This window comes from Papio anubis, chromosome X, assembly GCF_008728515.1.
Source record: "Papio anubis isolate 15944 chromosome X, Panubis1.0, whole genome shotgun sequence".
In the NCBI taxonomy this organism is placed as follows: domain Eukaryota; kingdom Metazoa; phylum Chordata; class Mammalia; order Primates; family Cercopithecidae; genus Papio; species Papio anubis.
This window is the reverse complement of record NC_044996.1, coordinates 3,362,236-3,389,048: the sequence shown is the minus strand read 5'-3', so window position 1 is coordinate 3,389,048 and position 26,813 is coordinate 3,362,236. Positions and strand designations below refer to the sequence as shown.

Here is a 26,813-nt window from a genome sequence, read left to right as displayed (position 1 = left end):
TTTAAATAATAAAAATTTGGAATTACTGAGCAGATTATGTCTCTGCATTGCTCACAAACCTTTTATAACTCTTCATAGCTAACCAAATAAATTCCAACACCTAAGCCTGACACTCATGGCCTTCTGCAATCTGTTCCCAATATACTTTTACAGTTGCAAATTCTACTACTTCTCTTTCTGACCAGCAATCACAGGCAAATCAGATTACTCACCATTTCCCAATATTCCTCATGTTTTCATTTTGCAAGCCCAGTCTTTCCTATAAGTGGAACTGTTCAATTAAAGATTCAGCACTAAGGAAGTCAGTTATATACTAGGGAGGAAATGAGAAACACCTAGAATTCAATAGCACACATTCTCTTTACAGAAGCTCCTTGAAGAACAAAAAAAAGAGAAGAGCTAACCTGATTTTGGCTAGAATATGCCAAATCCATCTGAAAAAGACAGCTGTTCTTTTCTGAAATAGCTTCTATGGACTGGTAATAAAACTACAGAAGTACTGACTTCAGACACACCTAACCACTTGGGAAAATAAAGACCAAGTCCTTCATGCCATCTTAGTAACTGAAAGCCACTGTTTCACAAAAAAAGAGAAATATTTAATTAGTGTATGTTGTGAATGATAAAATAAGCTAGTAGACCTTAAAGATATGATTCCATGTGACCATAAGCAGACATATCACAACTTAAAATGTGTCATGAACCAAAGTTTGCAAAGAAGCAGGGGTACATTCTTCCTTTGAAACAATGCCATAAAGGGTAGCTAGTTTTCTAGATAAAAGTAAGCAGTACTGTTTCTCATAATTAATCTGAATGACTGTAACCATAGTGACAATGCATGGGCACTATTTCGGCAACATTTCTGGTTAAGCAGGTATTAATAGGCCAAGCTGAGAATGATTTATAACACTGTTTATGTGGAAAGAGATTTTTTGACACAAAAGAAGAGAAAACTAAACACTAGAAATATTCTCTCCCCTGCTATTATTTGTTCTTTACCCCCATACCCACAGCCACGATCAAAGCAATGAGCTGGCCACCAGCTCAAAGACTTTGAATTAATCCTGATGGTTGATATCCTTACAATAGAAAGTCCTGACAGTCATCACCCTAAGCAAGTGATAAAATTCAGTATCAGCCATACTGAGACAACCTTGCCTCCTGACATAATGCAACAGGAAGCCACAGCATCACCTACAAAGTATCATTGATTGTAGCCTCACATGTCCATCCCTGTTCTGTGTTACAAATTCTGCACTTCTACCTCAAAAGGGAAAATGGTAGGATAAAATTATATTTCTTATTTCTACAGGTCCTATAAGAAAAATGCACTTGCCCCATCTTAACATGGTCTACCCAGCTATGTGGCTGAGATATTAAGAATTCAGTGGTAGAGAGATTACTATATGTAACTAAATGTTCGTGTATGTAAAATGCTAGGAAGAAACCGCATCAACTAATGAGCAAAATAACCAGCTAATATCATAATGACAGGATCAAGTTCACACATAACAATATTAACCTTAAATGTAAATGGACTAAATGGTCCAATTAAAAGACACACACTGGCAAACTGGATAAAGAGTCAAGACCCATCAGTTTGCTGTATTCAGGAGACCCATCTCACATGCAGAGACACACATAGGCTCAAAATAAAGAGATGGAAGAAGATCTACCAAGCAAATGGAAAACAAAAAAAAGCAGGGGTTGCAATCCTACTCTCTGATAAAACAGACTTTAAACCATCAAAGATCAAAAGAGACAAAGAAGGCCATTGCATAATGGTAAAGGGATCAATTCATCAAGAAGAGCTAACCATCCTAAATATACATACACCCAATACAGGAGCACTGAGATTCATAAAGCAAGTCCTTAGAGACTTACAAGGAAACCTAGAGGCCCATACAATAATAATGGGAGACTTTAACACCCCACTGTCAACATTAGACAGATCAACAAGACAGAAAATTAACAAGGATATCCAGGAATTGAACTCAACTCTGCACCAAGCAGACCTAATAGACATCTAGAGAATTCTCCACCCCACATCAACAGAATATACATTCTTCTCAGCACCACATCACACTTATTCCAAAATTGACCACATAGTTGGAAGTAAAGCACTCCTCAGAAAATGTAAAAGAACAGATTATAAGAAACTGTCTCTCAGACAACAGTGCAATCAAACTAGATCTCAGGACTAAGAAACTCAATCAAAACCGCTCAAACACATGGAAACTGAACAACCTGCTCTTGAATGACTACTGGGTACATAACAAAATTAAGGCAGAAATAAAGATGTTCTTTGAAACCAATGAGAACAAAGATACAACATACCAGAATCTCTGGGACACATTTAAAGCAGTGTGTACAGGGAAATTTATGGCACTAAATGCCTACAAGAGAAAGCAGGAAAGATCTAAAATTGACACATTAACATCACGATTAAAAGAACTAGAGAAGCAAGAGCAAACATATTCAATAGCTAGCCAAAGGCGATAAATAACTAAGATCAGAGCAGAACTGAAGGAGATAGAGACACAAAAAAACCCTCCAAAAAATCAATGAATCCAGGAGACGGTTTTTTGAAAAGATCAACAAAATTGATAGACCGCTAGCAAGACTAATAAAGAAGAAAAGAGAGAAGAATCAAATAGATGCAATAAAAAATGATAAAGGGGATATCACCACCGACCCCACAGAAATACAAACTACCATCAGAGAATACTATAAACACTTTTACGCAAATAAACTAGAAAACCTAGAAGAAATGGATAATTTCGTGGACACTTACACTCTCTGAAGACTAAACCAGGAAGAAGTTGAATTCCTGAATAGACCAATAGCAGGCTCTGAAATTGAGGCAATAATTAATAGCCTACCAACGAAAAAAAGTCCAGGACCAGAGGGATTCACAGTCGAATTCTACCAGAGGTACAAGGAGGAGATGGTACCATACCTTCTGAAACTATTCCAATCAATAGAAAAAGAGGGAATCCTCCCTAACTCATTTAATGAGGCCAACATCATCCTGATACCAAAGACTGGCAGAGATACAACAAAAAAAGAGAATTTTAGACCAATACCCCTGATGAACATCAGTGCAAAAATCCTCAATAAAATACTAACAAACCGAATCCAGCAGCACATCAAAAAGCTTATCCACCATGATCAAATGGGCTTCATCCCTGGGACGCAAGGCTGGTTCAACATATGCAAATCAATAAACGTAATCCACCATATAAACAGAACCAAAGACAAAAACCACATGATTATCTCAATAGATGCAGAAAAGGCCTTTGACAAAATTCAACAGCCCTTCATGCTAAAAACTCTCAATAAATTCGGTATTGATGGAACGTATCTCAAAATCATAACAGCTATTTATGACAAGCCCACATCCAATATCATACTGAATGGGCAAAAACTGGAAGCATTCCCTTTGAAAACTGGCACAAGACAGGGATGCCCTCTCTCACTACTCCTATTCAACATAGTGTTGGAAGTTCTGGCTAGGGCAATCAGGCAAGATAAAGAAATAAAGGGTATACAGTTAGGAAAAGAAGTCAAATTGTCCCTGTGTGCAGATGACATGATTGTATATTTAGAAAACCCCATTGTCTCAGCCCAAAATCTCCTTAAGCTGATAAGCAACTTCAGCAAAGTCTCAGGATACAAAATCAATGTGCAAAAATCACAAGCATTCTTATACACCAGTAAGAGACAAACAGAGAGCCAAATCATGAATGAACTCCCATTCACAGTTGCTTCAAAGATAATAAAATACTTAGGAATCCAACTTACAGGGAATGTAAAGGACCTCTTCAAGGAGAACTACAAACCACTGCTCAGTGAAATAAAAGAGGACACAAACAAATGGAAGAACATTCCACACTCATGGATAGGAAGAATCAATATTGTGAAAATGGCCATACCACCCAAGGTAATTTATAGATTCAATGCCATCCCCATTAAGCTACCAATGACTTTCTTCACAGAATTGGAAAAAATCTGCTTTAAAGTTCATATGGAACCAAAAAAGACACACATTGCCAAGACAATCCTAAGCCAAAAGAACAAAGCTGGAGGCATCATGCTACCTGACTTCAGACTATACTACAAGGCTACAGTAACCAAAACAGCATGGTACTGGTACCAAAACAGAGATAGAGACCAATGGAACAGAACAGAGCCCTCAGAAATAATACCACACATCTACAGCCATCTGATCTTTGACAAACCTGAAAAAAACAAGAAATGGGGAAAGGATTCCCTATTTAATAAATGGTGCTGGGAAAATTGGCTAGCCATAAGTAGAAAGCTGAAAATGGATCCTTTCCTTACTCCTTATACGAAAATTAATTCAAGATGGATTAAAGACTTCAATGTTAGACCTAAAACCATAAAAACCCTAGAAGAAAACCTAGACAATACCATTCAGGACATAGGCATGGGTAAGGACTTCATGTCTAAAACACCAAAAGCAGTGGCAACAAAAGCCAAAATTGACAAATGGGATCTAATTAAACTAAAGAGCTTCTGCACAGCAAAAGAAACTACCATCAGAGTGAACAGGCAACCTACAGAATGGGAGAAAAGTTTTGCAATCTACTCATCTGACAAAGGGCTAATATCCAGAACCTACAAAGAACTCAAACAAATTTACAAGAAAAAAGCAAAGAACCCCATCAAAAAGTGGGCCAAGGATATGAACAGACACTTCTCAAAAGAAGACATTCATACAGCCAACAGACACATGAAAAAATGCTCACCATCACTCACCATTAGAGAAATGCAAATCAAAACCACAATGAGATACCATCTTGCACCAGTTAGAATGGCAATCATTAAAATTCAGGAAACAACAGGTGCTGGAGAGGATGTGGAGAAATAGAAACACTTTTACACTGTTGGTGGGACTGTAAACTAGTTCAATCATTGTGGAAAACAGTGTGACGATTCCTCAAGGATCTACAATTAGAAATACGATTTGACCCAGCCATCCCATTACTGGGGATATACCCAAAAGATTATAAATCATGCTGCTATAAAGACACATGCACACATATGTTTATTGCAGCATTATTCACAATAGCAAAGACTTGGAATCAACCCAAATGTCCATCAGTGACAGACTGGATTAAGAAAATGTGGCACATATACACCATGGAATACTATGCAGGCATAAAAATGGATGAGTCTGTGTCCTTTTAGGGACATGGATGCAGCTGGAAACCATCATTCTCAGCAAACTATCGCAAGAACAGAAAACAAAATACCACATGTTCTCACTCATAGGTGGGAATTGAACAATGAGATCACTTGGACACAGGAAGGGGAACATCACACACTGGGGCCTATTGTGGGAAGGGGACGGGGGGAGGGATAGCATTAGGAGATATACCTAATGTAAATGATGAGTTAATGAGTGCAGCACACCAACATGGCACATGTATACATATGTAAGAAACCTGCACATTGTGCACATGTACCCTAGAACTTAAAGTATAATAATAAAAAAAATTAAAAAAAAAAAGAAATTGACATGTGCCTCATTCTTACTTAAAAGTATCGAAACTCAGGAAAAGCAATACATCATAATGATTTATAGCATGGACTCTGGAGCCAAACTTTCTGGGTTTCAATCCTAACTCTTCTATTTTTTTTTTTTTAATTATTACACTTTATGTTCTAGGGTACATGTGCACAACGTGCAGGTTTGTTACATATGTATATGTGGGTCACGTTGGTGTGCTGCACCCATTAGCTTGTCATTTATGTTAGGTATATCTCCTAACGCTATCCCTCACCCCTCCCCCCACCCCACCACAGGCGGAACTGAACAATGTTCCCCCTCCCGTGTCCAAGTGTTCTCATTGTTCAGTTCCCACCTATGAGTGAGAACATGTGGTGTTTGGTTTTCTGTTCTTGTGAGAGTTTGCTGACAATGATGGTTTCCAGCTGCATTCATGTCCCTACAAAGGGCATGAATTCATCCTTTTTCATGGCTGCATACTATTCCATGGTGTATATGTGCCACATTTTCTAAATCCAGTCTGTCGTTGATGGACATTTGGGTTGGTTCCAAGTCTTTGCTATTGCGAACAGTGCTGCAAAAAACATACATGCTTATGTGTCTTTATAGCAGCATGATTTATAATCCTTTGGGTATATCCCCAGCAATGGGATGGCTGGGTCTAATGGTATTTCTAGTTCTAGATCCTTGAGGAATCGCCACACTGACTTCCACAATGGTTCAACTAGTTTACAGTCCCACCAACAGTGTAAAAGTGTTCTTATTTCTCCACATCCTCTCCAGCACCTGTTTTTTTCCTGACTTTTTAATGATCGCCATTCTAACTGGTGTGAGATGGTATCTCATTGTGGTTTTGATTTGCATTTCTCTGATGGCTAGTGATGATGAGCATTTTTTCATGTGTCTGTTGGCTGCATAAATGTCTTCTTTTGAGAAGTGTCTGTTGATATCCTTGGCCCACTTTTTGATGGGGCTGTTTGTTTTTCTTGTAAATTTGTTTGAGTTCTTTGTAGGTTCTGGATATTAGCCCTTTGTCAGATGAGTAGATTGCAAAACTTTTCTCCCATTCTGTAGGTTGCCTGTTCACTCTGATGGTAGTTTCTTTTGCTGTGCAGAAGCTCTTTAGTTTAATTAGATCCCATTTGTCAATTTTGGCTCTTGTTGCCACTGCTTTTGGTGTTTTAGTCATGAAGTCCTTACCCATGCCTATGTCCTGAATGGTATTGCCTAAGTTTTCCTCTAGGGTTTTTATGGTTTTAGGTCTAACATTGAAGTCTTTAATCCATCTTGAATTAATTTTTGTATATGGTGTAAGGAAGGGATCCACTTTCAGCTTTCTACTTATGGCTAGCCAATTTTCCCAGCACCATTTATTAAATAGGGAATCCTTTCCCCATTTCTTGTTTTTTACAGGTTTGTCAAAGATCAGATAGTTTTAGATGTGTGGTATTATTTCTGAGGGCTCTGTTCTGTTCCATTTGTCTACATCTCTGTTTTGGTACCAGTACCATGCTGTTTTGGTTACTGTAGCCTTGTAGTATAGTTTGAAGTCAGGTAGCGTGATGCCTCCTGCTTTGTTCTTTTGGCTTAGGACTGTCTTGGCAATGTGGGGTCTTTTTTGGTTCCATATGAACTTTAGCTTTTTCCAATTCTGTGAAGAAAGTCATTGGTAGCTTAATGGGGATGGCATTGAATCTATAAATTACCTTGGGCAGTATGGCCATTTTCACAATATTGATTCTTCCTATCCATGAGTGTGGAATGTTCTTCCATTTGTTTGTGTCCTCTTTTATTTCATTGAGCTGTGGTTTGTAGTTCTCCTTGAAGAGGTCCTTCACAGCCCTTGTTAAGTTGAATTCCTAGGTATTTTATTCTCTTTGAAGCAATTGTGAATGGGGGTTCACTCATGATTTGGCTCTCTGTTTGTCTGTTATTGGTGTATAAAAATACTAATGATTTTTGCACAATGACTTTGTATCCTGAGACTTTGCTGAAGTTGCTTATCAGCTTAAGGAGATTTTGGGCTGAGACAATGGGGTTTTCTAAATATACAATCCTAACTCTTCTATTTTCTAGCTGTGTGAGCTTTGCAAGTTACCTGACCTCTCTCTGTCTCCACATTTTATCTGCAAATGAATAATAACATAACTTAGCTCTCATGTCTGTTGTAAGGATTATATGAATCAACATATATTAATAGCTTAGAATAGAGCTTGGTACATAGAACTCTATGCATATAAAGTTTAAATGAACATAATGGAATAAGTAAGGTTAAGGAATTGAATTTCAAAAAAATAGCTAAATTAGATAACTAGGGAAAGTGTCCAGTTTGAAGCAATGTCTGGAAAACCACATTATGCCAAGAGAATAGTTGAAAGGAATGAGAGTGAGCCTGCAGAGAAGAAAGCATGGAGTATATCTGAAAGCTGCTATGTGGAAAAAGAAGCAAATGTTGCAAATGTTACAGGGCCCTATAACTAGAAGGTGTTTGAAGAAGGTGGACTTCAGCTCAATATGGGAAGCACTTTCTAACCCCTGGAGCTATGCCCTGTGGTAATAATGCAGCTTATCACTGCAGAGATTCATACTGGTAGGTGAATCATCAACCATAAAGCAGGAGAGATTCTTTCCCAGGATAGGAGCCGAGGAACTGACAGCCTCTCAGGTCCCAAGTCTGGTTCTGAAATTTTAAGATTTAATGATCAAATGCTAAGAGTATTGATGCATTGATTCTTTAATAGAAATTACATGTAAATGGAAGGGTTTGGACTTTTCACACTTATATTCCAAGTAAAAGTAAGTACACGTGTTGCCACAGGTGACAGTTTATTCTGAGATTAAGAGAACTGAGAAAATCATTTTCAAGATGAATACTGATGCTAACAAGCACTGATACCTTTAGATAGTAGAACCAAGTCAGGCTGTAGATATGACAAGGAGACAAGCAACTCCCCAGTCATCTCCTCTTCAGTTCACTGCATCAGCTGTCACCATGGCCCACCACCATATAATGTTGATGCAGAAAACGTGTTAATATAGTGTCATATTCCTCCCAAATCATGGTCCCTACTCTATTAGTAGTGTGGAAATACGCGGCCTTGTGTGCAGCATATTTCGTTTGCCTTTTCACTATTCTCCACTCTGTTCTCCTTTCTAGAAGGCTAATTTTTATGCACTACATTAGAGGTGCCATCAGCCTCTTGCTTCAACTGGAGTTTGGCCACCTTGGCTGAAGATCAGAGGAAGACGAAAAGACTGGGCATGTAATTCCCTGGCTATCTCCCTGTGAAATCTTCTCAGGCTGGCTGTTTCCTCCACCAAAAATCTATGCACCTCTTAAGAAAGCTTGATTTACATGATATGTGTGCTGTTCACCTTAGGTTCTCACTCTATTCCTTGTGGTTTTCCTCCACTTAGATCATAACTTCATGATTAGTCTCTGCAAATATATCCTCCTAAAATAATTGAAATGTCCCATCTGTATTCTCTGGGATCCTGACAAATTCAACAAATTGCAGTCAGATCTGGCATTTGCTGCTTAGGCACTTACTTGTTGACCCATTATGAAAATTGCTGATATTAGATCATTCTGACCTAGAAAAATGTCAGTTTCAAAATGGTTCAACTTGACATTGTTCACATACATAATTCCATTTGCTAACGGTCAAAATACTTGACTAGGAACCAGGAGTATAGGAAATTCATTTATTATATGAAGTTGAAATTACTCTCTGTAGCTTTTTATCAAAAATGCAGGACTGGGAATCAGAAACTGGTGTTCTAGACCTGGGTATATTATTAACTCATTGTAAGAAAGTCAATTTTCCTTTCTGAGCCTCAGTTTCTTCATGTACAAATTTTAAAAATCAGATTATATGCTCTCTACAGGTTTTTTCATAGGTGCTATTCTAAAGTTCCAGAATCCCATATCCCAAACTATACTGTTAGTTTCTTAAAAACAGGAACTGTGTCCCCAAAGATTCCTTACACCAGAATCATCTGGGGCATTTTAGGCCCTATTCCCAGAGCTACCAAATCATAATCTTCAAATGTGGAGCCTGCTTTCTTGCTTACAAATACTGAATGTTGAGAACTATTATATCTAGCACATAATGTATACAAAGTAGTGGTCGATAAACCACTGTTGATTGTTAAAATGGCTGTGGCAGCCAATGTAGGTGGTTTAATTGAATAAATTACTCAGGTTGGATAAAATAATGCAGTAATGGATTTTTTTCAATACACAAAAACATAATTAAGAAAGTATGGAAACAAACAATCAAAAAGAAGCAGCAGCTCTTAAGTATCACAACTGTCAGCACAAAGTCTATATTTTAAAATTATATTGGATCCTTTATTTATGGCAAATACAAACAGATTGACAACCCTAATATTTGTGTTTTTTATGATTAGCCAAGTCTAATTTTGTGATAATTTTTTTCTTTTCAGCTTTATTTTAGCTTCGGGAGTACATGTGCAGGTTTGTTGTGTAGGTAAATTGTATGTCATGAGGGTTTGGTGTACAGATATTTCGTCACCCAGGTAATAAGCATAGTACCCAACAGGTAATTTTCTTATACTCACCCTCCTTCCACACTCTACCCTCAAGTAGGCCCTGGTGTTTATTGTTCCCTTCTTTATGTCCATGTGTACTCAATGTTCAGCTCCCACTTATAAGTGAGAACACATAGTATTTAGTTTATTGTTCCTGTGTTAGTTTGCTCAGGATAATAGCCTCCAGCTGCATCCATGTTGCTGCAAATGACATGATCTCATTCTTTTTTTATGACTGTGTAGTATTCTATGGTGTATATGTACCACATTTCTTTTATCTAATACACTTTATTGAGTATTTAGATTGGTTCCATGTCTTTGCTATTATGAAGAGTGCTGCAATGAACATATGCATTCATGTGTCTTTATGATAGAATGGGTTATATTCCTTTGGATATATATCCAATAATGGGATTCCTGGGTCAAATAGTAATTCCATTTTAAATTCTTTGAGAAATCACCAAACTGCTTTCCACAATGGTTGAACTGATTTACATTCCCACCAGCAGTGTATGAGATAGTTTTAGGTGTGCAGCATTATTTCTGAGCTCTCTCTTCTGTTCTCTGCAACCTCACCAGCAGCTGTTATAATTTGACTTTTTAAAAATAGTCATTCAGATTGATATGAGATGGTATCTCATTGTGGTTTTGATTTGCATTTCTCTAATGATCAGTGATGTTCAGCATTTTTTCGTATGCTTGTTTGCCGCAAAAAATGTCTTCTTTTGAGGAGTGTCTGTTCATGTCTGTTGCCTATTTTTTAATTGGGTTGTTCTTTGCTTGTGAATTTGTTTAAGTTCCTTATAGATGCTGGATATTAGACCTTTGTTGGATGCATACCTTAACACATATTTTCTTCCATTCTGTAGATTGTCTATCTACTCCCTTGATAGTTTCTTTTGCTGTGCAGAAGTTCTTTCATTTTATTAGGTTCCATTTGTCAATTTTTGGATTTCCTGAGATTGCTTTTCATGTCTTCATCATGAAATTTTTGCCAGGTCCTATGTCTAGAATGATATTTTCTAGATTGTCTTCCAGGGTTTTTGTAGTTTTAGGTTTGACATGTAAGTCTTTAATCCACCTTCCCAGCACCATTTATTGAATAGGGATTTCTTTCCCCATTGCTTGCTTTTGTCAACGTTGTGAAAGATCAGATGTTTGTAGGTCTGTCGCATTATTTCTGGGCTCTCTATTCTGTTCCCTTGGTCTATGTGTCTATTTTTGTACCAGTACCATGCTGTTTTGTTTACTGTAGCCCCATAGTATAGTTTGAAGTCAGGTAGTGTGATGTCTCTAGCTTTGTTCTTTTTGCTTAGGATTACCTTGGCTATTTGGGCTCTTTTGGGGTTCCATATACATTTTAAAATAGTTTTTTTCTAGTTCTATAAAGAATGCCATTGGTAGTTTGATAGGAATAGCATTGAATCTATAAATTACTTTTGGAAGTATGGCCATTTTAACAATATTGATTATTCCTATCCATGCTCATGGAATTTTTTTCATTTGTTTGTGTCATCTCTGATTTCTTTGAGCAGTGTGTTGTAATGCTTATTGTAGAGCTCTTTCACCACCCTGGTTACCTGTATTCACAGGTATTTTATTCTTTTATGGCTATCATGAATGGGATTGTGTTTTTGATTTGGCTCTCAGCTTGGATGTTGTTGGTGTATGATGCTACTGATTTTTGTACATTAATTTTGCATCCTGAAACTTTGCCGAAGTTTTAAAATCAGATCAAGGAGCTTTTAGGCAGAGACTTTTCTGGGTATATAACCATATTGTCTGCAAACAGAGATAGTTAGACTCCCTATCTTTTAATTGGTATGCCTTTTATATGTTTCTCTTGCCTGATTGCTCTGGCTAGGACTTCAGTACCATGTTGAATAGGAGTAGTGAGAGAGGGCATCCATGTCTTGTTCTGCCTTTCAAGAGGAATGCTTCCAGCTTTTGCCCATTCAGTATGCTGTTGGCTGTGGGTTTTTTCATAGATGTCCTTATTATTTTGAAGTATGTTCCTTCAATGCCTGGTTTGGGTGGTGGTTTATACCTGTAGTCCTTTGTTTTAATGAAATAATGTTGATTTTTATCAAAAGCCTTTTATGCATCTACTGAGATCATTATGTGTGTTTTTGTTTTTAGTTCTACTTACGTGGTGAATCACATTTATTGATTTGCATATGTTGAACGAACCTTGCATCCCAGGCATAAAGTCTACTTGATCAAGGTGGATTCAATTTTTGGTATGCTACTGGATTTGGTTTGCTACATTTTATTGAGGATTTTTGCATCTATGTTCCTCAAGGATATTAGCCAAAAGTTTTCTTTTTTGTTGTGTCTCTACCAGGTTTTGGTGTCAGGATGATGCTGGTCTCATAGAATGAGTTAAGGAGGAGTTCCTCCTCCTCAATTATTTGGAATAGTTGCAGTAGGAATGGTACCAGTTCTTCTTTATACATCTGGTAGAATTTGTGAATTCATTTGTTCCTAGACTTTTTCTGATTGGTATGCTTTTTGTTACTGATTCAATTTTGGAACTTGTTATTGGTCTGTTCAGGGATTCAATTTCTTCCTGGTTCAGTCTTAGGAAGTTGCATGTTTCCAGGAATTTAATTTCTTCTAGGTTTTCTAGTTTGTGCACATAGAGATGTTCATAGTAGTCTCTGAGGGTTTTCTGTATTTCTCTGGGGTCAGTAGTAACATCCTCTTTGTTATTTCTGATTGTGTTTATTTGGATCTTTTCTTTTTCTCTTTATTAGAATAACTAGTGGTCTATCCATCTTATTCATTCTTTCAAAGAACACACCCCTGGACTTAATCTTTTGTATGTTTTTGTGCATCTCAATTTCCTTCAGTTCAGCTCTGATTTTTGTTATTTCTTGTCTTTTGCTAGCTTTGGGGTTGGTTTCCTCTTGGTTCTCTAGTTCCTCTAGGTGTGACATTAGGTTGTTAATTTGAGATCTGTGTAACTTTTTGACTTGGGCATTTAGTGCTATAAACTTCCCTCTTAGCACTCTTTAGCCATGTCCCGGAGATTCTGGTATTTGTATCTTTGTTCTCATTACTTTCAAGAAATTTCTTTATTTCTACTTTAATTTCATTATTTACTCAAAAGACATTCGGGAGAAAACAACCCTAATATTTGAGCCATGATTTTAGTAGTCTCGTGCCTCAAAAGTATTAATTGCACTGGGCTTGGAGGAAAGTAAAGAAAAAAAGTGTTTCTAATTCAAGAAACAGAGATCAGGTGTGGTGGCCCACACCTGTAATACCAATACCTTGGGAGGACAATGTGGGAAGATCTTTTGAGGTTAGGAGTTTGAGATCAGCCTGGGCAAGACAGTGAGACCCTATCTCTACAAAATAATGTTAAAAATTAGCCGTATGTGGTGGCTTATACCTGTAGTCCCAGCTACTCAGGAGGCCCAGGCAGGAGGATTATGTGATCATGTGAGCCCGGGAGTTTGAAAGTTTGAAGTTACAATGAGCTATGATCATATCACTGCATTCCAGCCTGGGTAGCAGAGTGAGACCCTGAGAAAGAAACAAAGAAAGAAAAGAAAGAAAGAGAGAGAGAGAGAGAAGGAAGGAAGGAAGGAAGGAAGGAAGGAAGGAAGGAAGGAAGGAAGGAAGGAAGGAAGGAAGGAATGTGAAGAAGGAAGGAAGGAAGGAAGAAAAGAAAGAAAGAAAGAAAGAAAGAAAGAAAGAAAGAAAGAAGAAGAAAGAAAGAAAGCAAAAAGAAAGAAGAAGAGAAAGAAAGAAAGAAAGAAAGAAAGAAAGAAAGAGAAAGAAAGAAAGAAAGAGAAAGAAAGAAAGAGAAAGAAAGAAAGAAAACATGCAATGATTGTATTGCCTGTTTATTAAAATCAAGTACTTCACTCTGCTTTTTCAGGTAGGATTTCTTGGCCTCCTCCTTGACATAATTACTGAAAACCTAGGCTATCTGGTTTTCTAAGCAACAACAGGATGCCAACAAACCATTGTAAACAGGAGACGGGACGTAAGAACTAACACTGGCCAGGCGCAGTGGCTCACGCCTGTAATCCCAGGACTTTGGAAGGCCGAGGTGGGCAGATCACAAGGTCAGGAGTTCGAGATCAGACTGACCAACATGGTGAAACCTTATCTCTACTAAAAATATAAAAATCAGCCGGGCGTGGTGGCACATGCCTGTAATCCCAGCTGCTTGCACTCAGGACGCAGAAGTTGCAGTGAGCCGAGATCATGCCATTGCACTCCAGCCTGGGTAACAGAGTGAGACTCCATCTCCAAAAAAAAAAAAAAAAGAAAGAATAAAAGATTCAAATGAATATAATGAACATGTGCTTGAGAGTTTTTTGTTTGTTTCTGTTTGTTTGTTTTAGAGATAAAGTCTCACTGTGTGGCCATGGCTGGCCTTGAACTCCTGGGCTCAAGAGATCCTTCTGTATCAGCCGCCCAAGTAGCTGTGACTATAGGCATGTGCCATGGCATGCAACCATGAATTTTCTTTATGATGACCAAAAGTCACAAAGAAATGGGACTATTCTGTTTAAAAAATCCTTGTTTAGGATTATAAGAAAATATGCAATATATTTTTAGAACACTGTATTATCAGAGTTAAAATGTAAAAGGCTTTAACACTTGAAGTGGTAAGGTTCATTTATTTAGAACCTTCATCTTATTTAGAATCTATCATGGCCCAGTGAAGTGAAATACATGAGGAGTTAACAAAACAGAACTGGTTTTATTTTCCATTTTGGAAGAAAGAACAAAAAGAGTCTTATATACCAAGATTCTAAGGACATACAAGCCCAGTTCTGCAGCCTCAGCCACAGAGATTACTGTAAAAATGCTGATATAAGATGAAAAGACTCAGAGTACATTAAGATAATCAACCCTGCAAAAATAATTAGGAATACTTCCTACTTCAAGATGCATGCTTCCAAGAATATAGGACAATAGCCAAATGTAAAATCAAAAAGAAAAAAGTCACTACCAAGGAATAAAATACCTTCTGTAATATTGAAATATTGCAGGACTAAGAAGTCATTTCTAGTAATGCTATTCCTTGGATGAGAAGGGATTTTAAAGTCTAAAAGGAGTTCAACATTGCTGAATAACAGAGTTTGGTGGCAGAAAGACTAAGAAATAAGGCTAGCAAGGTGGGTAGAAGCTGGGTCCTAATGGGTTTTATAAAATCATGTTAAGGAGTTTGTACCTTATTATAGGGACAACAGAAAACCATGAAAGGGCTCTAAATAGGGTAGGTATGGCCAAACATGCATTATAGGAAAAAATAGTTACAGGGTGGAGGTTAGTTTGGATGGAAACAAGATTTTAGGAAGTAAGACAAGGTTCGTGCAGTGGTCCAAGTGGGAGACAACATCAGACTAAACTAGGGTGCTAGCAGAAAAGTTGGAAAAAAGTAGATGAATCCAAGAGATATGGGAGGTAGAAATGACAAATCTTGGTGATTGAGTCGATCTGGAGAGTAAAGGGTAGAAAACCGGCAAAAATGATTCCAAGTTTCTGGCTTGAACAACTGGGTACATAGTGGTACCACTGACTAAAACAGGAAAAATAAGGAAGAGGAATATTTTTGTCTGTTTGTTGTTTGTTTTGTTATGTTTGTTCTTTAGGGTGGGGGAGGGAGATGAAGATAATTAAATACAATGAGCATGCTTAGTTTAAGAAGTGTGTGGAATAGCCAAGTGGGCATGTTCAGTAGACAGTTGGATATAGAAGTCTGACATTCAAGAGAAGTCTGGAATGAAGATTGAGATGGGAGTCATTGGCATTTACATATATAAGGTAATTACATCATAGAAATGGATAAAATCACTCAGGGGATCTGTAGGATAAGAAGTGAGCCTAGAACAAAACAAGGAAAAACACAAACACCTGAGGGGTGAACAAAAGAAGACTAAAAAAGATCTTTATATCACAAAGGTCTTTGATGTTCCTGTGTAGTATTGTGGAAAATATTGCAGAAAGCATAGTCGTAAAAGTATAAAGAAAATCAGATGTAGTATTTACTATTGGTATAATACTATTCTCGGATCCCTTTTACTGGGCCAGTGAAATTATCCTGCAGCTACTTTGGAAAATTACTATCTGTGGAAGGGAGTCGCCTCACCTAAAATGTCTGGAAGACTATGCCTTTCTCCAGGGGATCCACAGGTAAAGACTAATTGAGGTGAGAGTACACAAGCCTGGGTCCCTTGCCTCAAGGTAGGACAAATATTTTAGTGCCATTTATGCCCCATTTCTCCTCATGAGGTCAAATTGAGGCTGCACCTTTGTTTCACTTCTTCTCTTTCCCTATCTTCCATCCCTTACTTCCTTACAGGTTTCTGTTGAAACTGACCTCTCAATAAATCATTTGCTCAAGAATCCTTGTTTCATACCCTGTTTCTAGAGAACCCAATCAAAATTCCAGAGAATTGTAGTGTCTCTGAAGCCAAAGAGAATTATTATTAAACTATATGTTTATATTTTATGCATGTTTCTATGTGTATTTTTATTTCACAATAAAATGAAGTTAAGGATGGAGAAGTCAACAATATTGGAATGTAAGAACAGACAAGTGTTCATTTCAGCAACGGAACCAACATTGGCCATCTTGGCTGCAGAAGTTGCCTTAGAGTCATTGGGTTGGAAGCCAGATGGCAGCAAGTGAATGAATGTGTGAGAGGTAAATAGATGCAATGAAGGATACCACTCCTTCAAGAAATATGGCTATGAATGGGAGTAAATAATTAAGGCAGTATCTGGAGAAAAGATTTTTAAATTTAGGTTGAGTTATTCTTAAACATTATCATGTTTAAATGCTAATGAGCCACAGCCAATAAAAAGGAAAAGGTTGAAGATCTAAGAGAGGAGAGATAAAATTGAGAGTAAAAGAACTATTTTTAAGATATTACAGAGGTGATTCAAGCCTGGGCCAGGGTATTGTCTAAGAAGAAAAAACTTTGTTTTTTTCTTGTAAATTTGTTTGAGTTCTTTGTAGGTTCTGGATATTAGCCCTTTGTCAGATGAGTAGATTGCAAAAATTTTCTCCCATTCTGTAGGTTGCCTGTTCACTCTGATGGTAGTTTCTTTTGCTGTGCAGAAGCTGTTTAGTTTAATGAGATCCCATTTGTCAATTTTGGCTTTGTACCCTGCTTTTGGTGTTTTGAACTGAAGTCTTTGCCCATGCCTATGTCCTGAATAATTTTCTGGGTTTCCTCTAGGGTTTTAACCCCATCAAAAGTGGGCAAAGGATATGAACAGACATTTCTCAAAGACATTCATACAGCCAATAGACACCTGAAAAATGCTCATCACTGGCCATCAGAGAAGTACAGTCAAAACCACAATGAGATACCCATCTCCACACCAGTTAGAATGGCAATCATTAAAAATTGAAACAACAGGTGCTGGAGAGGATGTGGAGAAATAGGAACACTTTTACACACTGTTGGTGGGATTGGCAAGCTAGTTCAGCCACATTATGGAAAACAGTATGGCGATTCCTCAAGGATCTAGAACTAGATGTACATGACCCAGCCATCCATTTACAGGTACCTTTTGAGATTGCAAATCATGCTGCTATAAGAACACATGCACCGTATGTTGTGCGGCTATTCACAATATGGAGCTTGGAATCAACCATCCATCAGTGACAGGGCTGGAGTTAACAAATGTGTACATATACACCGTGAATGCTATACGTATAAAAGGATGAGTTTGTGTTCTTTGCTTAGGGACATGGTGCAGCTAAGATGCATCATTCTCAGCAAACTATCACCAGAACAAAAAACAAACACATGTTCTCCTCATAGGTGGGAACTGAACAATGAGATCCCTTGGACTCGGGAGGGAATTTATCACACGGGGCCTATCACATGGGGGAGGGAGAGGAGAGGGGATTGCATTGGGAGTTATACCTGATGTAAATGACGAGTTGATGGGTGCTGGCAGCGGAGTTGATGGAGTGCAGCACAGCAACATGGCACAATGTATAATAACAAACCTTACTGCACGTTATGCACATGTACCTAGAACTTAAAAGTATAATATGTAATAAATAAAAAAATTAAAAAAAGAAGAAAAAACTTTGAGATCTCTTTCTACTTTGAGATTCTGAGCCTATGACCTTTTTTCTTAATATAATGTAATGTATAAGTATCAGAGACCAGAGTACTTGGGTTCAACCAGGGGAAAATCCAGAAGTTTTGGTCTGAGGCAAACATTTATCATTGTCTTCTTTCATCCTAAGAGTTAGGGGTTCTTACCCGCCAATGTCCTGCTTCACAAAGTCCCCAGGTTCTTGTCGTCTTGATTCCCCTTGACCAGTGGTTCCAGGGAGAATATTAATCAGGAAAAGAATCCCAAGGCTGGTCATGTAATAGTGACTCATTTGTGTGATTATCATCTTCTTTGGCACAAACTTGGAGAGACCTGTGAGAATCACAGTTTAGATAAGGGATAAGAGGTAGGGAGTAGAAAACAAAGGGTGAGAGGAGAAAGAGGTAAAAAAAGAGAGAAAGAGATGTTATTAAACTCCATTAGAGTCATTTAACTTCTCTAGTGTCTAGTTACTCAGTGCTTAATTCAATAGTCCCCTTTTCCCAGCTTGTCAATGCTACCAAAATCACTCCCAATGTAACTTTCTGCTAAATATACCAGAGCCCATCCAAGAAAGGATGCATGGAGTAGTGCAAAGAGCCCTAAGTCAGTAATCAGGAGTCTGAGGTTACTGCAACATCTCTTTCCTTGGCTTCACCCCATGTGATCAGGTGAATCACAGAACTTCCCTGAGTTTGGGTTACCTCTTACAATCCAAGATCTTAAAAATATTCTCTCACATCTTCATTTTATTTCCCTCCAATCCTCTGTTTGATCTTTAGTGTTACAAAGTCCTTTGCCTTGGTTAACTGTGTAATATTGTAGAGAATCCTAGTATCCTAGTATATTAAGACCTGGAGTCATTTATAGCATTTTTGGGATTGATTCCCATCTTCATAGAGTTAAACAATTTTCCAAAAGATTAAATGGCCCGAAGTGGATAGACTGTTTCCTCTAAATTAGGTTGAGAAAATACTGAATAATGAGACATCATGGCTCTTGAATAAAAATGCAGTATTTCCCCATAAAGAGATATTTGAAAGCAAACTTGTTCCTTTCGATGGGGGCCACAACATAAAGAGAGATCCAAGCCTACTTCCTGACACTGAAATATCTAAGAGGTCAGCAAATTATACTGGTGATAGAATTAGTAATTTGGAATTCCCTATAAGGAAGGCTGTTTTATGAACTCTGGATCAGTGGAGATCTACCCAAGGCACGGGGTTAAGAAAGCAGCAAATAAAGTGATGGTTACTTGCTACCTCTAATTTGTGTGGCTTCTTTGAATATGAGATACTGAGAACTTGAAGGAGACCTAACTCTGACCCAACAACATACCCTTTTTCAGTCATATCAGTGGATTAATTTTCAGAGAAAATGGAGAGATATATAACTGGTTTTTTTTTTCAAGAAAGTTTATACAAGAGACCAATATGTAAAACAGATGCACATTAAGGAGCTATTCTGGTTGGTGAGAGATTAAGAACAAAAGTCCTTTTAAATTCATCCCACATGCCTCAAAAAAGCAGCCACTGGATCTATATTAAGCTGTTTTCATGAATCTGGTATAGGCATACGAAAAACTACAACAATGGAGAAGATAGGGCTTGGGCTTGGGCTAGGATATGAAGTTCAAATTGTAGAAATAATCCATGGAACATAAGACATAGCCATGATGCATGCTTAGAAAACATGAGTCCATGAATAACAATCCTGGGTGTAGGAGAAGATGGCCATGCTGTGTAAACAAAGAGATCCACAGTGTGTGTTCAGCTATGCTATTCTACTATATCACTATGGGTTATGTTCAAATTATCATGGTAGGTAAGCAGCTAACTATCACACTAAGAATAGATGGCAATTAAATTCCCATGATTTGGAAAGAGAAAACTAAGATATATACTATGATACATAAAAAAGACAACAGCATTACATGAAATCATAACTAAATAACATGTCTGTGACAGTGAAACAAAGAGCCTTCAAAAATGATCACATATCCATGTAGCTGGAGGCAAATACAGTATATGCATAGACAAACATGATACATGTGAAGAAGCATTTGGTACATCAATTCTTAACCATGATAAATGCACACAGAATATATGTATCATAGAAACCATACTACAGGAATTTAGTGACATAGTTTAGGAGCAGACTACAGTGCTATGGAAGTAGACTACCATGGTGCAGGAACAGAAAAGGTCATGGTCCATGAGTAGGCCGACATGGTCAAAAAATTTCCACTGTAGCAGAAAGGTAAGATATAGTTGCAAGTGAACATAGTGAAGAATTGATATCCTTGGGGTAATGATGACAATAGTGAATAAATAGCTATTTGTAATGTACGAACACACAAATATAATGCACATATCCACGGTGAATCTATCATACAAATATTCAGACAACCATGACATACGAGCAGAAAGTAAAACCTAATGCTGGTTTTAATCAAGAAGCCAGGCTATGTTGCAAAAGTAGACAACCATAGTGTATGCTTATATAAGTACAGCACATAAAAAAAAAAAGTCCTGTGAGTTTACAGCCAACCATGGCACAAATGCAGATGCCTTTGGTAGGAGCAGATTGGCTGTGAAACAGGAGGAGACAACTCTTGTGCAAATTCAGATAATCATGGTGTTAGATGAGATTATCCGTGATACATGAACACATAATCATGACACGTGCTCAGGCCATTATAACGTGTACTTGCATGGTCAAATTAGCGAATGATTACCAACAAATTCACCCTACTCAAGAGCTAAAGGAAGGTACAAGGAACAAACAAATAGATGAAAATATCATTTATAAGTTGATGACTTGCAAATTAATATCTTCATTCTAGATATTACCTCAAATCTATTTTTGTATCTAGATATGGGTTCCAGGAGATAACACATATCTTAAACTCATATTGTAACTCATAAGTAAAACTTAAACCCAGGTTAGGTTCAAGATATCTCTCACAAAGCTCTGTACCTAAATGTCTGAGAGGCATCTTAAACATAACATTTTCAAATCTGAAGTTCAGATATCCACCCCCACACACATATATAGACCTGGTCCTGTGCAGTATTTCCCATCTCAAGTTATAGTGACTCCGCACGTCCAATTGCTCTGATTGAAACTCTAATGTCATTCTTGACTCCTCCTTAATGTTCATACCACACATCTGATCTATTAACAAGTCTCATTGGCATTCCATTCAAAAGGAAATATATCCAAAATAAAGCCACTGATCATTACCTCTTTTGCTACCACTCTAGCTTGTCATCTCTTGTCAAGATCATTGTAAAAGCTTCTTAACTGGTTTTGCTGCCTCTGTCCTTGCTCCCCTAGAGTCTGTACCCTACACAGTGGGCAGAGGGAACTTTTAAAGTGTTTAAGGCAGATAATTTCTTCCCTCTGCTCAAAATCCTCCCATTTCTTCCCATTTCAAAAGCCTCACTCTCTCAGCATTTTTTGAGAATACATTATATTATTAACTCTAGTCACTATGCTGTACAAGAAATCTCTTGAACTTATTCCTCCTATATAACTGAAATTTTGTATCCTTGAGTCAACATCTACCCACACCAGCCCACACCTTCCAGCCCCTGGTAACAACCATTCTACTCTCTGTTTCTATGAAATCACTTTTTTAGATTACTCCACATATAAGTGGCATCATGAGGTATCTGTCTTTCTCTGTATGCCTTATTTCACTTAACATAATGTACTCTAGGTTCATCCATGTTGTCACAAATGACAATATTTCACTCTTTTTGAAGGCTGAATAATACTCCATTGTGTATACATACCACATTTTCTTTATCCATTAATGCATTAACAGACATTTAGGTTGATTTCATATCTTGGTTATTGTGAATAATGCTGCATTAACATGGAAGTGCATATATCTCTTCAACATACTAATTTAATATCCTTTGGATATATAACCAGTAGTGAGATTGCTGAATCACATAACTCTATTTTTATTTACTTATTTTAAGACAGAGTCTCGCTCTGTCGCCCAGGCTGGAGTGCAGTGGTGTGATCTCGGCTCACTGCAAGCTCCACCTCCCGGGTTCACGCCATTCTCCTGCCTCAGCCTTCCAAGTAGCTGGGACTACAGGTGCCCGCCACCACGCCCAGCTAATTTTTTGAATTTTTAGTAGAGACGGGGTCTCACCATGTTAGCCAGGATGGTCTCGATCTCCTGACTTCATGATCTGCCCATCTTGACCTCCCAAAGTGCTGGGATTACAGGCATGAGCCACTGCGCCTGGCCCTATTTTTAATTTTTTTTTTTTTTGAGAGAACTCCATATTGTTTTCCATAATGGCTGTGCTAATTTGCATTCCCACCAACAGTGTGTGAAGGTCCCTTTTCTCCACATCCTCTCTAACATGATTGGTCTTTTTGATAATGCCCAATCTAACAGGTGTGAGGTGATTTACATTCCCTTTAAGATTAGTGATATTGATAATTTTATCATATACCTATTGATCATTTGTATGTGTCACCATAAAAATTATAACTACAAGAGAGAATGCATATGCTAATTAGCTGGATTTTGTCATTCCACAGTGTGTATATACCTTGAAACATCATGTTGTACATGGTAAATCCATGCAATTTTATCTGTCAATTAATAAATAAATAAATAAATATATGATCTACAAGGTCCTACATGATCTGATCTCCAAATAGCTGGCTAGTCTCATCCCCTACTACCCTCCTGTCTCACACACTCCACTTCAGCCACTGTGGCCTCCTTCGCTGCTCATGAAATATGTCAGGTATGCTCCTGCACCAGGGCCTTTGCACCTGCTATCGCCTCTACCTGGGATGTTCTTCCATCCAATTTTCACATAATTTGTTCCCTCACTTCCTTCATAGCATTATTAAAATATCATCTTTTCATTGAGGGCTTCCCTGGCCACCCTATCTAAAATTTCAAGCCTTCCACACATTCCTCATAGATCCTATGCAATTGTCTGTCCTATTTTTCTTCCTTTGTGTGTAAAAGGAAGAAAAATTGCTTGTTTCTCACATAGAAAAGTTCAATGGGGATGAGGATTTTGTTTTTTTTTTTTTAATTCAAAGATGTATGCCCAATGCATAGAAGAATATCTGACAGATAATCAGTACGTAATAGTGAATAAATGAACGGTATTGTAATTCCTAAATGAGGAAAATTGGTTAAGAAGGATAAGGTGTAGGATGGGCTTTGGAACCTGCAAGACTGAGAGGTTACTGGCCACTACCAAATACTAGTTGTGTTAGGCTTTAATGAGCTACTTCTTCCATAAAAAATGGGGATAACATCCATCTTGTAAAGGTTTTAAATATTATATAAGATAACATATGTAAAATGCCTAGTTAAACACCTGCTAATGGTATAAGTCTTCTGATAAGTCTGGTCCAAAGACAAATTCATTTTATCACATTTGAGCACCCGCTATGTACAAGGTACCAATATAACCAATAATTCTATTGGAATTTCCTAAAACTTCTTTATTTCAGTACCTAGAAACCACCAGATACTGACATTATGCTTACAGATGTCCCTGTTTGGATAACATGAGGATGTCTGCCAGAACTTTACCTGAACAAAGTCATTCCACGTGTTGCTACCCAGAGACTACAAAGCCAACTCTGCCATTTGTTTGTCACAACTTGTCAGCAGAGTTTCATTTAAGCTCATCTAATTCCACCTAGCCTCAAAGTACTGTCATTCATAAAGGTTTTGGAGACAAAAACATCTTAATTTCAATTCTGGATATACCACATAGAAATTTGAAATCGGGCAGGTTATTTGACTCAAAATTCTAATCCAAATAATGGATTAATTAATCCATTCTTGCTATAAGAATTAAATAATCTAATTCATATATAGCATTAGCCTTAAGCTTGACATATAGTAAACTTTGGTCACTGTAAACTACAGGTCCATTATTTGACCTCTTTTCCTCCAATGAGCCTCAGTTCTACCCTAAACTAGTTGTCCCTTCCATGGCCATATCCTAAGACTTGTCATTACAAATTCATGATCTCTAATCACTCTCTGACCACATATTTCCAACATTTTTCATCTAGTGCCTTCATACTGTCAATTCTTCTACCCACATCCACCCACTCCACCCCACTCCATGGATTTCTAATCTATTGATCTTACAATCTTTGAATTGCTCATCATCATCTTCATGTTCTCATTTACTTTCTTACCCTGCTTGGATAACATACATAGTCCATAATTAAAATCAGTATAATCATTCTCTGGTATACACCCTGAATACACTTGTTTCTCTCATACTCTATTGTACCTGGCTGGAAAAACATAAACCTTGGTCAAATCCAACTCTCCATCTATGAATAAGCACCTTAATATATCCGGAAAAATCTGCATAATGCCTGACTGGCCTCTCTTTAATTTTTCTTCAACATACTTCAATGTCCCACGATCCTTTTGCACTTGCCAAACCAACTCACTCTCCCACTCTCAGAGATAACTAATATTTTACTTTCTTTTCTCTCTAGGAGAAGAAGTAACTCTTTTCCCAGAATCTCTTCAAATAGCTTTGCTTCTTATCTTACCAAGCAATCAAAAGACGACACTCTCTTCTTCCTAATATCAACTATACCAACCTACCAGAATGTCAGCCATATACTTTAACCTTTTCCCTGTTACCAGCAGTGTCTGCTCCTATCTAATGTGAGCACCCCTACATGTGCCCTGGGTCCCATTTCCTGTCTCCTGGTCAAATATATTATTTAGTTATTGTCTCATCTCTCCCACACTTGTCAGTTTGTCATTCTGTACTGGCTCATTCCTTGCAGCATAAAAGTAATGCAATATCATCGATCATTTTGAAAAAAAATTATCCCTTGACCTGATATTCCTCCAACCCTTTCTCAATTTTTCTGCCTGCCTTTTATGGTAACCCATTTCAATAATTATCTTTATCTCAACTTCCTCAGCAATCATTCCCTTATACTATCTATATTAATCAAGTAATTTCATCTATCACTCCACTGAATCCACCCTTAGTATTAATTCATTCAAAATTTATGGAGTATCATCTATGTACCAGGCACCATTCTAAGTTCTAGGAATACAGCAGTGAACAAAACAGCCAAAAAGTGAATCAATGAAGAAAAAGAAGAACATGGGACCAAGGACTCTTCTCTTACATATCAAAGCCATCCCTATCCAATCCACATCCATACTTTGATTTCTCTCTTCCATGCCCTATATTCAAACTATCAGCTTATCTTGTTGATTTTGGAACAGATCCAGACTCTGATCACTTCTCACTACTTTCATTGCCCCCTAGATGTTCAAAACCACCCCCATGACTGCAATGAATGGCTAACTTCTCTCTCTCTGCTGTAACTCTTGCCCCCTCATAGTCCATTCTCTGGACAGTAGTCAGAATGAGGGTTTTTTAGAAAAAAAAATATATAAGTCAGATTCACTCTCTTCTCAAACTTTCCCAGTGGATATTTTCAGAATCCTAAGTACTTGCCGTGACCTATAATAATCTACTTTATTTGACCACTGGCTACCTCTGAAACCTCACCTCTTTCTACTTTCGGTCTCCCCTACTCATACCAATTCACACTTGTTTTCCTAATATTCCTTGAAAACACCCAGCCTTAAGGGACTTCGTACTTGCTCTTTCCTCATTATAAATGCTTTTCCCATATATCTCTCTGCCTCCTTATCCAATTCCATTTTCTTATGGGATATATGACTACCCAAAATTACATTATGTACTTATTTATTTCCATTTCTCCCACTAGATATAAGCTTCATTAGTTCAGGAAATTAACTCTAACTCTGGGCCATAGAGTAGAGTCTAGCACATGACTGTTACTCAATAAAATATTTGTAGGATAAAAAAAGAGTGAATTTTTTCATGAGTTAATGATCACACAACTCTGGGCATCCTTTTCTTCTCAGAGATATAATGTCAAGACTATCCTTCTTTTCTAAAACCTTTCCCCCATGCCCTTTCAATCCTTCATTTTATGGAAAACAAGTTCTCCTATGCTCTCAACTTTTTTTTTTTTATTATTATACTTTAAGTTCTAGGAATTTTGTGGGTACTGCTTGAATTCAGGTTTGTTGTTACATATGTATGTGCCATGTTGGTGTACCGCACCTATTAACTTCCGATCATTTTACGTTGCACGTGGCAACACTCTCTAATGCTATCCCCTCCTCTCCTCCTCCCCACAATAGGACCCGGTTGTGTGATGTTCCCCTTCCTGTGTCCAACCAGTGATCTCCATTCAATTTTCCAGTTCCCACCTATATGGTGAGGTATCTGTTATTTTGTTTCTGTTCTTGCTGATAGTTTTGCTGAGAATGGTTTCCAGCTGCATCCATGTCCTACAAAGGATATGAACTCTGTCCTTTTTGCTGGCTGCATAGTATTCCATGGTATATATGTATTGCCCACATTTTACATTACCAATCGATCTGCCTACACTGATGGACATTTTGGGTTGATTCAAGTCTTACTTTGCTATTGTGAATAGTGCCACCAATGATAACCATACGTGTGCCTGTCTTTAGAACTGGCGCGACTTACAATCGCTTTTGAATTATATCAGTAATGGGATGGCTGGAGTCAAGGCTGTTCCA

General features: G+C 37.7%; 2 protein-coding genes across 2 annotated transcripts in view; one reads left to right on the top strand and one right to left on the bottom strand.

Annotated features, from left to right (window-relative positions):
* Positions 1-26,813, top strand: part of LOC101024933 (melanoma-associated antigen 4) — a 463,021-nt gene that overhangs the window by 38,140 nt on the left and 398,068 nt on the right. The gene's annotated exons all lie outside the window — the stretch shown is intronic.
* The window catches only part of LOC116272016 (gamma-aminobutyric acid receptor subunit alpha-3-like), a 122,448-nt gene that overhangs the window by 11,261 nt on the left and 84,374 nt on the right, over positions 1-26,813 (bottom strand). The window contains exon 2 of the mRNA XM_031660815.1: positions 18,346-18,511. Within this exon, the coding sequence (XP_031516675.1) occupies positions 18,346-18,485 (140 nt within the window). The 5' untranslated portion in view covers positions 18,486-18,511. The remainder of the gene's footprint in view (positions 1-18,345; positions 18,512-26,813) is intronic.